The sequence below is a fragment of the Leptopilina heterotoma genome, unplaced genomic scaffold (assembly GCF_015476425.1).
Source record: "Leptopilina heterotoma isolate Lh14 unplaced genomic scaffold, ASM1547642v1 Lhet_63, whole genome shotgun sequence".
In the NCBI taxonomy this organism is placed as follows: Eukaryota; Metazoa; Arthropoda; class Insecta; order Hymenoptera; family Figitidae; genus Leptopilina; species Leptopilina heterotoma.
In genome coordinates this window covers 1,633,175-1,646,916 of record NW_025111149.1, presented here as the reverse complement: position 1 = coordinate 1,646,916, position 13,742 = coordinate 1,633,175, and the positions used below count along the sequence as shown (strand labels likewise).

Sequence of the window (13,742 nt, the reverse complement as noted above, 5' to 3'; positions counted from 1 at the left end):
AATTAATTTTTCAATATTTCGTCTGACACTTTGAATTTTAAAAAACTAACATTAAATTCGTAATCAGCGACCCCAAAAACCCCCGAGTAACGAAATTTAAGCTATTTCACTAAATTCTAAAATATTTCGTTTGCCATTTTGAATTTTAAAAAACTAACATTAAATTCGTAATCAGCGACCCCAAAAACCCCCGAGTAACGAAATTTAAGCTATTTCACTAAATTCTAAAATATTTCGTCCGCCATTTTGGATCCGCCATTTTGAATTTTAAAAAACTAACATTAACTTCGTAATCAGTGGCTCCAAAAACCCCCGAGAAATGAGTTTTAAATTTATTTATTATTTATTTAGCAAAAAACGAAAAAAGTACTGTCGGTTACGGAATGGAGTTTTTGCTCCCTTGGACGACGTTTAAATTGATTACTTATATATTAAAAAATTTTCTAAACTTTGAATTAAAACGTTAAATGTCGTTAAGTTTTATAAAAATAAAAAATTATTCAAAGAATTATTAATAAAAATTTTCATTTACTTATCAAAAAAAAAAAAAAGCCACTAGCGGTAACGGAATGGAGTTTTGTTAATTTCGATAGCTCTGAAATATATTGATTCTAATGTAAAAAGATAAAATTTTATTAACAAACAATCAATAGTATTTGCTATATTTTATTTAAATAAAGGAATATTTTATAAATTAATAATAATATTTATCATTTACTTATAAAAATTTAGAATTTACTGCGGTAACGGAATGGAGTTTTCTTTCTGTCGATGCCGACTACTCAACTGAAAATCTCATTTATACAGAATATTTTCTTTTCTTTCATCCTAATTCGCACTGATCTTCAATCACACTAGTATTCTAAATACTATTTACCTCTGTATTGCTTCCCGAACATGCTTGCTTATCTTTAATTTTTATATTTGTGACCGGTAACGGAATGGAGTTTTCAATGGCGCACAAAACTAGTTTAATTCTATAGAAAATAGAATTTGAAATATTTTGCCTTACCTTTTCCGGATTTAAGTAAAATAAAGAATAATTAATAAATATTACTAAACAAGAGATGAAATTAGATTTTAAATGGGAAGTAATATTCATTCTTTGAGTAAAATTAGCTTCATGCACGGTAACGGAATGGAGTTTTTGCACCATATGAATATGGATATTTCAGATAATATAAAATTTTTATTTTTTTCTCATATGACCTGATTAAATCGTGTTAAATACTATATCATATGGCGGCCATTATTTTTATTAATTTTAAATATTTTTTAGAAAAATGTCTTGAACGTGCCATTTGTCCTTTTTGAGAGATTCACCCTTAGACATAATTTTTGAAAAATATTGCTTTTATGACCAACAAAAAAATCCGTAATCACTCTAAAAATTATTAGGTACCCAACAAATTTTCAAAAATAATTGATTTCTTTCGGAGAATTTTATAAGAAAAAAATTTAAATAATTAATTTGTTTCAAAAAATTTTATGAAAATTGCATTTTAAATAATTGAATTTCTATAAAAATTCTATTATGTATGAAAATAATTGGAGTTTTTGCAAATAATTTTATTAACATTTTTTTTTAAATAATTGAATTCTTTTGTAAAAATCTATTATTGTAGATATTGAAAATAATTGAATTTCAGCCATGAATTTCATTATTTAAATTGAAAATACATAATTGAATTCTTGCGAAAAATTTTCTCAAAATTTTTGAAAATAATTTTTTTTTTATTTCAATTATTTGTGGATTTAACTAAAAGAAAGAAAAAAGTAGCTTTTAGTATCAGAAATCTAAAAAAATAACCAAGTAATAGTAGCAAATTGTAGAAAAAGTAGTAAATAGTTGGTTTTAGTATAGATGAGTACAAAGCCTGCAATTATAATTCTTCAAAAAGTGGATTATTTTTAAAAATTGAAATATATAAAAAATAGAAGACAACAATCTGCTATAAACGACAATCAATTATTAAGTCATTAAAGGAAAATTTGAAACGTGCTATTCCGCATTTTACTGCAGATGAAGATTTCGAGTTTTTATCACTGCGATGAGGACAAATCGCATTATTAATCAGTACTCGCTTCTCTAATTGAAGAACGAAAGTTACAAACCTAAATTCTCAAGTTTTCAAATAAATACTGTTAGTTCTCTTAAATTCACAATTTCTTTAAATCAAAAATAAAAAAAGAATTTTATTTCTCTAAAATCGAATTTAACAAAAATTTAAATCTACTATATATAGAGAACTTGAAAGTCTGCCAAAACATAGAAGGGGAAAATTGTATCAATTGAATCGATTCTATTCTATAATTTATGAAAAGCTTTCAAGAAAGAGGAATTTCATTTAAATGATAAAAAGTTGCCGAAAAAAGGAAAGAAAATAATAATGTATTTAAACTATATTACGAGAGACTTTTATAATGAAACAAAGGAGAATGAAAATATCAAGGGGAAAAAAAGAAACTTCCTACTGTCAAAAAAAAATGTAATTCGCGCTTTTCAATTGACTTTTGCCACTTGAACTTTAAAACCGGACATTTCATGCAAATTGCTCAGTTCGTTTTCCGAAGAGTCAATTTGAAATCGATTGTTGTACCCGCGGAAAATATTGTTTACCTTGATAATTCGATTTGTCCAACAGTTTGATATTTTTTCTCTCTACTTTCAATTAATTTTTTTTTCTTCCTTTCATAGTCAAGCTTTACATCAAAAGTGGCAAATACAATGCTTGAAATACGGTATTCAATTCATTATTATTAAGAAAATCGTGAATATTTTTATTTTTTAAACAACTTTAATTTTTTGAAAAATGTTTTTAGATTCAATTATGAATTTTGAAAAATTCACTTATTAGCTAATTAACTAATTAACTGCGAATTTTGAATATTACCTATGACTTTTTTTACTTTTTTGATGATTTTCAATAAATATGACTTTTTTCGACTTATTTTCAAAAATTGTGACTTTTTCGACTGTAGGCAAATGTTTAAAAAATTATTTAATTGAATAATTTATTTAATTAAATTTTTGAAATAGACAATAAAAACAGGGTGTCCAGCGTCCGGGAAATGCGTGAAAAGCGGAAATTGTACGGGAAATTTTTTGGTGCGGGAAATGTACGGGAAAATACAGGATTTTTTTCTGACACCGGGAATTTTAAGCACAGGGATCGAACTAGGTCCGTTTTGTTTAAAGTCCGTAATTTGTTTGAAAAAGTACGAAAAAACCGTAAATTGTACGATATAATTTGGAAAATTTTTGAGAAGTTACGAATGAGTGCAGAATTTCAATTATTTTTAAAAGTAATTAAATTCTTCGCAGAAATTCAATTATGTTTTAAAATTTTGTAAGATTCTCTTTAAAATTTCAATTATCTTTATAAATAATAAAATCCTTCTCCGAAATTCAATTACTTTCAACAATTTTAATAAAATTCTTATCAAAATTTTAATTATTTTCATATTTTCCTTAATTTAATCATTTTCAATATAACTATAGTTATATTAAAAAATTTATTAAAATATAATAATAAATTTATTTATACTACATTTTAGTAAAATTTTCCAAAAAAATTCAATTATTTAGAAAATTTTTTTGAAAAAATTCTATGGAAACATTTAATTATTTTTGATAAATAATACAGTTTTTATAGAAATTCAATTTTTCGGAGAAATTCAATTGAGGCCTTGGATCCAATAACTCGCCCGACGCTTGGAGGAACGCGCAACTGCCAGTCAGTGAGCAGTGAGCGCCTCTGGGCCACTCACTGCTACCCGACTGGTATTAGCGCGTGCCTTCGAGCGTCGGGCGAGTTATTGGATCCAAGGCCTCAATTATATTCAAAAATTTAAGAAAATTCTCATCGAAATTTCAATTATCTTTATAAATAATAAAAATCTTCTGCGTAATTTAATTATTTTCAAAAATTTTATGGCATGAACTTTTATAAATAATTGAATTTTGAAATGGTTTCAAATTAAAAACCTTGAAAATTCGAATTTTTCATACTTTTAACTAACAATTCTGTAGAATTAATTTTTTAAAAAAGTTTATAATTGAATATTTTTTTTAAATTATTTTATGTTTTTATTTTCTAATATATATTTAATTTCAGAATATTCGAAAAATAAATTCTTTCACTGGTTCGAGCTTTGTAAACATATAAAATTATATTATGTACACAAATTTATCTTATAAATATATTAATCTTCAAAATTTTAGCGCTCTTCGCTGGACACCCAGTTAAATTTTATGGGTTTTAAAATTTTAATACTTACTAATTTATTGAAAAAATAAGACTTTTGAAATAAAAATATCATAGTCAAATTACTTTCTTATGATATAGGCGTTTTTTATAACAAAATTTAAAATTAATGGAATAATATACCTACGCAAAAAAATTCGGGAATTTTGTATATTTAAGCGGGAAATGTACGGGAATTTTATTTCATGTCTTCGCTGGACACCCTGAAAAAAGATTTTGAAAACCGCTGCCAAGTTGTACATTTTCTTTTATAATTTTGGTGCTCATTTCATGAAATGAAGCATGGTGCTTCATCATAGAGATGATAATAATAATAATAATAGAAATATATGAATAACTTTTTATAAATATGGTAAAAGTGATTGAATCTTGGGTCAATCAATGTATTTTTAAATACCCTACAAGATAGTTATAATAGTTTAATAGTTAAACAAAAATTTTCAAACAAAAAAGTTGAGAAAATGTAATTTTCCACAATTTTTGGTTTTTAAAATACGAATATTTTCGAAATTTATTATCGAATTAGGTTCAAAAATATGTCAATCGAAGCGTTTTTTAATGCTCTACAAGTTGGTAATGATAATTTTAAAGTTACTTCTACATTTTTTAACAAAATTTTCAAAAAAATCTTATTATCCAAAATTTTTTATTTTTAAAAGTTTAATATCTCACGTTAATATGGACAAAAAATGTTCAATAAGCACTCAAAAGATGCGTCTAAAAAAACTCTACAAAATTAGAGAAAAACATTTATAGGTGTCCTAACATTTTTTTTAAGATATTTATGAAAATGTAATGTTTACACATTTTTGAACTCCTGAGGTCAAATAACAAAGATTTGTCAAAAAATCTAACTCGAAAAATTTTGGTATTACAATACTTCCTCTATGAGGAAGTAATAATTGAAATTTTGTAAAATTTAGTTGAAAATAATCGATTTTTTCAAGTATTTTATTTTCGAAAATCAACTTTCGAAGAACTTCAATTAAAAATTTTGAAAATAATTAAATTCTCAAAAATTTTAATGAAAATTAACTTCTAAAAATTATATTTATTAAAACATTTTTGAAAAAATTGTAATTCTCTTGAAGTTTTTATTCTAATTTTATAAAATTCAATTATTTTTTCAGTATTTTCAATAACATTTTTCGGAAAATTTAAAAATACGTAATAATTTTATTATATAAATATTTAAAAACGTGCTATGTATTTTTCCATAGCAATTAAAAATTTTTTTAAAATTTTAATCCTTCTGGAATTTAATTATTTTCAAAAAAAAATGTTCTCTAATTTTTCTCTAATGTTGAGAAAGTTTTAGAAAATTTTATAAAATAATCAAGTTTACGAAGAATTTCAATTAAAATTGAAATTTTTAAAATTTTATATTCGTGAGAAAACAAATAAGTATTTAAATATTTATCTAACTTATTGAAGCTGAATTCAGAAATCAGTGAAAGGTCAGGGAAATACAAAATAAAATTTTTGTGAAAACGCCGACTTATATAATCGAATTTTTCTATTTTTAATTGACTAAAGCGGTTTTTTGTGCCTTAAAGTCGATTCATGGCCTGTAATAATTGTTATTATTATTTCTTATTTTTAAACAAAATCTATTAATTTCAAAATACAAAAAGGCAACAGGAATACAATGTACGATTATTAATATAGTTAGACGAAGATTGCTAGTTATGACAATGCATTGATCCTTTTTTTACATTATTAATCACTTTTTTCAATCAAAAAATTGGATTAATAGAAATGTCTTAAATATTAAAATTATTGATAATTCTTATTACTATATTATAATAATCATATTACAATTAATCATATACAGTCAACTCTCGATAAGACAAACCCAAGAATTACTTTGACTTATCAAAAAAAATTTGAGTTATCGACCTTCGTCTTATTGAGAGTTGACTGTACAGTAGAACCTCGGTTATCCGAGGCACTAAACATGCTTGGATAATGCGGAATAACTCGAATAAAACGGATGGAGTGACCAAGTCTGGAAAAAAATTTTCCCAGAACCGCTATTTATGTTCATTGCATTTAAAATTTCGTTTATTTTTGTCGTTTAATATTATTTTATCATTTTAAATACATGAAAAATAATTGAACTTTTTTAAATTCTCATTAGTTCGCATTTGAATAAAAAATTGTATTCGAATAAAATATTTTATTCGAATTAAATTATTATAAAATGTTGACATAAAAGCGAGTGGATAATTTTGATTATTAATGCTATTTCAGTGTAAGTTTTTAGATTTAAATATCCAACGCGCACACAACTTTTGATGAAATTCTCATTGAAGTTTTTTTCTAAAAATAAAAAGGAGAAAAGTGAGGATGAGAGGGAAAAATAAAGTTGTGTTCGTGTTTTTACATTTATTTATTAATATTAATCAAAGGATCGCGAGCTTGTGGAGAAATGGAGTTCCAGTGTTCACCAGGGCAATGTATTTCTATTTCCTGGGTCTGCGATAGCCAATATGATTGCATCAACGGATTGGACGAGAAAAATTGTCCAAGTAAGTTTTGATCAGGTGCATCTGCATTGGACTGCTCGTGCAAAAAAGCCGTAAAGGAATCAAGCAACCAGGGCCAAAATGTGGGGGGAAAAAGGGAGAGAGGAAATTGCGGATGAACGTTAGCATGAATAAAATAAAAATACTCTTTCAGCGACCCGACGACGTCTCAGAATTCATAAATTGCATGCTTTTTTTTGCTCTCAGAAAAATATTTCCATTTTAAAGCAATTCAACGAATTTTTCCACTATGAGAAACTTTAAATTATTGTAAATTCCATTATTTCACTGAAATCACTTCTTTCTCGTTTGTTCCGTCTGATTTGATTTATTTTTTAAATCTTCCTCCAACTCAAAGAGTTTCACGAGAAATTTATTTCTCTGTTAACTTTTTATTGTTTACTATTCTTTTTTTTGTATATTATTATTATTATTATTTATTTTCTTTTGTTTATTTATTTAGTATTGATAGGCTTATAAAACAAAAATAAGATTTATTATTATTTCTATAATTGTTATTATATTCAGGTCTCGGACTTTTCTTCTAAATAACTCAATAAAATACTACTTTTTTGTTATAAAATGCAAATTATACTTTGATTTTTTACTGCAAAAAAAAACTGTAGTCAAATATTGCGAAATTGACTTTAAATCAATATTTCTATAAGATAATTAAATATTCAAAAATATATATAATTAAAAAGTTTTTGAATATTTTACATTTTTTAAACTTTTATTGAAAATAATCGATTTTTTAAAGTATTTCATTAAATTTTTAAAAATTGAATTTTAGAAATCAGTGTCTTTTTTAGCGACTTAAAGTCGATCCGAGGCCTGTTTATTATCTAATTTATATTATGTATTATTTAATATTTATTTTATTTGCGGGGATTTTATTTTCTTTTACTGGGAAAAATTTACTTGTGACGAATCGAGCCTTCAGGGGATTTAAGTTTTACTTTTTCCAAGTTTTACTGTCGGAAATTTAAATGTCATTTTTTATTAAAGAATCTAGAATTTTAAATTGACGTTTAAACGAGACATGCTTTTTACAAACTCAATGTTTGATGTTTTAAGCTTTATAAACTTGTTTTTTATTATACATTACGTATTTTACTAGGTATATATTAATGTATACATTTATCTTTTCTTTATTCTGGGCTGTTGCATGATTTTTTTGCTTGCTCATATTTCTCTTTCAGATACACACAAATCAATTATTTTTTTATGTTTCAATTATTTTTCTCGTTGATTTAAAACAATAATTTATAATTATATAACCATTAGTTTTAATTAATAGAATTGTTTTTTAAATAAAAAATAAAAATATTTATTTAAATATAATATTTAATGCAAAATAATACATATTTAGGTATATTTTTGAAATCAAGTAGGGTCATTTGGGGTGAATGTAAACAGTTGAAATTCAAAGTCAGGGAAAGTAGAATTGGTCAGAGAAATCAGGGAAAAGTCATAGATTTTTATTAAAAGTACTGCTGGAAAAAATTTAATTTTTAGAATTCGTAAGAAAATTCTCAATTTTGGTGTCTTTTTTGTTTGCCTCATAAACTATGAAATTACCACGAATTCTAATACAAAACCTTCAAGTTTTTCTATTTCTGACAATAATTTCTTTTTAAATAACTTTTTTTTCAAAAAATAATCATAAAATTATTATACTCACAAATTATTATTTAATGAATAATTTTACTTAAATATTTCAAAATTAATTGAATTTTAAAAGAGTTGCGTTTTTAATTTTCATATTTAAATAGATGACTTCAAAAGATTTCAATTTGAAATTTTAGAAAATTTCAATTTTAAATGAATTTAATTACAAATTTTCAAGAACTTAAATTTTTGAAAAAATTTTAATAATTCCAATTCTTCTGAAATTAGTTAAATTTTTTAAAATATATTTATTTAATTATTAAGAATAATGTATTTACAGAAAAATTTTAATTAAAAACTCTAAATGTATTGAATTTTTGAAAAGTTACAAATTATTGCAAAAATTCAATTATTTTCAAAAGTATCAAAATTCTTCTCAGAAATTCAATTATAATAGGATAAACAAATTTTTAAAAAGTAATAAAAAGAATAAAAAGAAAGTAAAAAAGAAGAAATAAAATTTAAAAAATGAAAAATAGAAAGAGACACGAAAGAAATGATATTGAAAACGTAATAAATTGAATAGTTAATGAATGAAATTAGCAATTTATGGGACCTGAAACGTCGAAAGCGAAATGAATCGCTTTTTTCTCACGGTGTAACCATAATCGTCACCATCAACATCATCATCATCATTGGACTCTGTTTATTATACCTACAATTTCGAATCTCATCACTCATTATGACACTGTAGGATTTCATGCGACGAATTGTTAACATTTATAGGAGTTAAGAATTGCACGTCGGATCAATTCACATGTCGATCGGGAAATGGGGAATGCGTGGCATTGACGTGGATGTGCGATGATACTCCTGACTGCTCCGATGGCTCGGATGAAGCTGATTGCAGTAAGGGCTTTTGCATGAATCCATTGCATGCTCAAAATCAATTCACAATCAGTTCTCTTGATTCGATCACTCCCATCTGATCATTTACATTTACATTCAATTTTTTTCTTCTTTTTTTTGTTTGTATTTACTTTTTTTATTTTCGTCCTTTTTTCCCATCTTTGTTAACAGTATATTACACCCATAGAAAAAAGCAATTTTTTTTAATAATTATCTCTCCATTTATTCTCTTGAAACAAAAGTATTCGATTTCAATGTGTAATATTTTTATTCTTTCCTGGTAGGTCCATGAAGTTTTAAACGTTTAAAAAACGAAAAATTTTAATTCTACCAGACCAATTTTTTTTTCACCCAGACTTAAAGGAAATGTATCAGGGAAGTCAGATGTATCATTGTTAACGTGTTTCGACTTCCGGAAGTCAGCCATCTTGGATTTATTACATTCCGTATATATCTCTTACATAGAGGTATACTAAATTATCATTTAAACACCCGCCACCAATTTTTTTTTCCGCGAAATTTTTAAAGAATGTTTAGAAACACTCACTGAACAATTTCGAACAAATTTCGACTTCCGCAAGTCCGCCATCTTGGAAATAATAACCTCAAAAAATACTAAATCTGCGTTTATACACCCGCCACCAATTTTTTTTTCAGTGAAACTTTGAGGGATTGTTAAGAATGGTTCACTGAACAATTTCCAACAAATTTCGACTTCCGCAAGTCCGCCATCTTGGAATTAATAACCTCAAAAAATACTAAATCGGCGTTTATACACCCGCCACCAATTTTTTTTTCAGCGAAATTTTCAGAGAATGTTTAGAAACACTCACTGAACAATAACGAACAAATTTCGACTTCCGCAAGTCCGCCATCTTGGAATTAATAACCTCAAAAAATACTAAATCTGCGTTTATACACCCGCCACCAATTTTTTTTTCGGCGAAATTTTCAGAGAATGTTTAGAAACACTCACTGAACAATAACGAACAAATTTCGACTTCCGCAAGTCCGCCATCTTGGAATTAGTAACCTCAAAAATACTAAATCCTCGTTTAAACACCCGCCACCAACTTTTTTTCGGCGAAATTTTCAGAGAATGTTTAGAAACACTCACTGAACAACTACGAACAAATTTCGACTTCCGCAAGTCCGCCATCTTGGAATTAATAACCTCAAAAAATACTAAATCTTCGTTTAAACACCCGCCACCAATTTTTTTTTCAGCCAAATTTTCAGAGAATGTTTAGAAACACTCACTGAACAATTACGAACAAATTTCGACTTCCGCAAGTCCGCCATCTTGGAAATAATAACCTCAAAAAATACTAAATCTGCGTTTATACACCCGCCACCAATTTTTTTTTCGGCGAAATTTTCAGAGAATGTTTAGAAACACTCACTGAACAATTACGAACAAATTTCGACTTCCGCAAGTCCGCCATCTTGGAAATAATAACCTCAAAAAATACTAAATCTTCGTTTATACACCCGCCACCAATTTTTTTTTCCGCGAAATTTTTAAAGAATGTTTAGAAACACTCACTGAACAATTTCGAACAAATTTCGACTTCCGCAAGTCCGCTATCTTGGAAATAATAACCTCAAAAAATACTAAATCTTCGTTTAAACACCCGCCACCAATTTTTTTTTCAGCGAAATTTTCAGAGAATGTTTAGAAACACTCACTGAACAATAACGAACAAATTTCGACTTCCGCAAGTCCGCCATCTTGGAAATAATAACCTCAAAAAATACTAAATCTTCGTTTAAACACCCGCCACCAATTTTTTTTTCAGCCAAATTTTGAGAGAATGTTTAGAAACACTCACTTTAATTAACTATGCAGTTTCCACGAATTCTTATAAAAAACTGTCAACTTTTGCTGTTTCTGGCAATAATTTCTTTTTAAATAATTAATTTTTGCTTCCTCGTGAGGAAGCTTTGCAGTCGTTTAATTTACAAAGTTTTTAAAAATCCTTTCAACAAATTTTCTGCTAGATAGAATTATGTTATATAAGACCCTGAACAATTGTCGGGATCTATTAATGTGTGTGTGTGTGTGGATCCCGATTTTTGTGTACACGATAGCTCGAAGAGGTTTTAACGAATTTGGCTAAAATTTACCAGGTATATTTATCAGAAAAATATCTCGAAATGTATTGATAGACTTTTAAAATTCTGAAAAAATTTTTTTTTTTTAATTTTTGTTTAAGCTGGTTATTGAAATTAATATATAATAAAATCTTATTCTTTGCATCAAGGCGAATCGACTAGTCTATACAAAGTATAAATAGTATGAGAATTTACTGAGTTAATCATAATTAAAGCTGAAAAATTCGCATTTTTATCAAAAAATGAGTTCTTTACGCAAAATTATGTTGCCGTATAAGAAAATCTTACTCATTTGTTTCTAAAATCTTATTCTTTGCATCAATACGAATCGATTTGCAACTTGTTTACGAACTAATATAAAATTATTATATAAAATTATTATATACTTCGAGTCTTCAACTCATAGTGATCGATTTTTTCATGTTTTATAATAATATAGTTTCATTAGTAATTGAATTACAAAAAATTTGTTTTTGAAATTCTTGAAAATCCTAATTCCTATGAAAAATAATAATCATTAAATATTTATTTATAAAAAAAGTTGTACATGTTTTCAAATAATTTTACAATTAAAGAAATTCGTAAGTAAATGTAATAGAACATTTTTTAAGTATCTAATAATTTTCAGAGTGAATTAGAATATTCTTTACAGTCAAGGAAAAAGTCTAAAAATTGTCAGAAAAATTTATTTTAACATTTTTATTATAAAAGTTTTAGTTTTTATGTTTTTTACAAAGTAAAAGTAATCTCTTTGAACTAAATACAATTAGTACCTTCCATTTTGTTGGTATCTATATCCGTTGTTATTGTAATTATTATTATTATTATAATTATTGTTATACCCTTCGTAATTTCTATGGCGGACTTGCGGAAGTCGAAATTTCTTCGTAATTCTTCAGTGAGTATTTCTAAACATTCTTTAAAAATTTCGCGGAAAAAAAAATTGGTGGCGGGTGTTTAAACGAGGATTTAGTATTTTTTGAGGTTATTAATTCCAAGATGGCGGACTTGCGGAAGTCGAAATTTCTTCGTAATTCTTCAGTGAGTATTTCTAAACATTCTCTAAAAATTTCGCGGAAAAAAAAGTTGGTGGCGGGTGTTTAAACGAGGATTTAGTATTTTTGAGGTTACTAATTCCAAGATGGCGGACTTGCGAAAGTCGAAATTTGTTCGTAATTGTTCAGTGAGTGTTTCTAAACATTCTCTGAACATTTCGCCGAAAAAAAATTGGTGGCGGGTGTATAAACGCAGATTTAGTATTTTTTGAAGTTATTAATTCCAAGATGGCGGACTTGCGGAAGTCGAAATTTGTTCGTAGTTGTTTGGGGATCTGACCTAAACATTCTATAAAAATTTCGCCGAAAAAAAAGTTGGTGGCGGGTGTTTAAACGAGGATTTAGTATTTTTGAGGTTACTAATGGCGTAGGTTACTATTTTTTTAATAAAGATGGCGGACTTGCGGAAGTCGAAATTTCTTCGTAATTCTTCAGTGAGTATTTCTAAACATTCTTTAAAAATTTCGCGGAAAAAAAAATTGGTGGCGGGTGTTTAAACGAGGATTTAGTATTTTTTGAGGTTATTAATTCCAAGATGGCGGACTTGCGGAAGTCGAAATTTCTTCGTAATTCTTCAGTGAGTATTTCTAAACATTCTTTAAAAATTTCGCGGAAAAAAAAATTGGTGGCGGGTGTATAAACGCCGATTTAGTATTTTTTGAGGTTATTAATTCCAAGATGGCGGACTTGCGGAAGTCGAAATTTGTTGGAAATTGTTCAGTGAACCATTCTTAACAATCCCTCAAAGTTTCACTGAAAAAAAAATTGGTGGCGGGTGTATAAACGCAGATTTAGTATTTTTTGAGGTTATTATTTCCAAGATGGCGGACTTGCGGAAGTCGAAATTTGTTCGAAATTGTTCAGTGAGTGTTTCTAAACATTCTTTAAAAATTTCGCGGAAAAAAAAATTGGTGGCGGGTGTTTAAATGATAATTTAGTATACCTCTATGTAAGAGATATATACGGAATGTAATAAATCCAAGATGGCTGACTTCCGGAAGTCGAAACACGTTAACAATGATACATCTGACTTCCCTGATACATTTCCTTTAAGTCTGGGTGAAAAAAAATTGGTCTGGTAGAATTAAAATTTTTCGTTTTTTAAACGTTTAAAACTTCATGGACCTGCTTTTTTAGGGTGTTAAAGAAACCACTTGTCTATTATTACTATTATTTTTTTTATTTATTATTAATATTAGCATTACTGTTTGTTTATTTATTTATTTATCTATTTAGTATATCAACAGGATTACAAA

The 13,742-nt window shown here is 26.8% G+C and overlaps 1 protein-coding gene across 6 annotated transcripts in view; it reads left to right on the top strand.

Annotated features, from left to right (window-relative positions):
* The window catches only part of LOC122509861 (low-density lipoprotein receptor-like), a 201,130-nt gene that overhangs the window by 150,720 nt on the left and 36,668 nt on the right, over window positions 1-13,742 (top strand). For 3 of the 6 annotated variants that reach the window (XM_043624148.1, XM_043624146.1, XM_043624150.1), the window contains exon 4: window positions 9,194-9,316. The exons of 1 other annotated variant lie outside the window; for it this stretch is intronic. In XM_043624148.1, coding sequence (XP_043480083.1) covers window positions 9,194-9,316 — 123 coding nt within the window. Of the gene's footprint in view, window positions 1-6,679; window positions 6,800-9,193; window positions 9,317-13,742 lie in introns of all 6 variants that reach the window. 2 more of the 6 variants (XM_043624151.1, XM_043624147.1) reach the window with 2 other exon arrangements.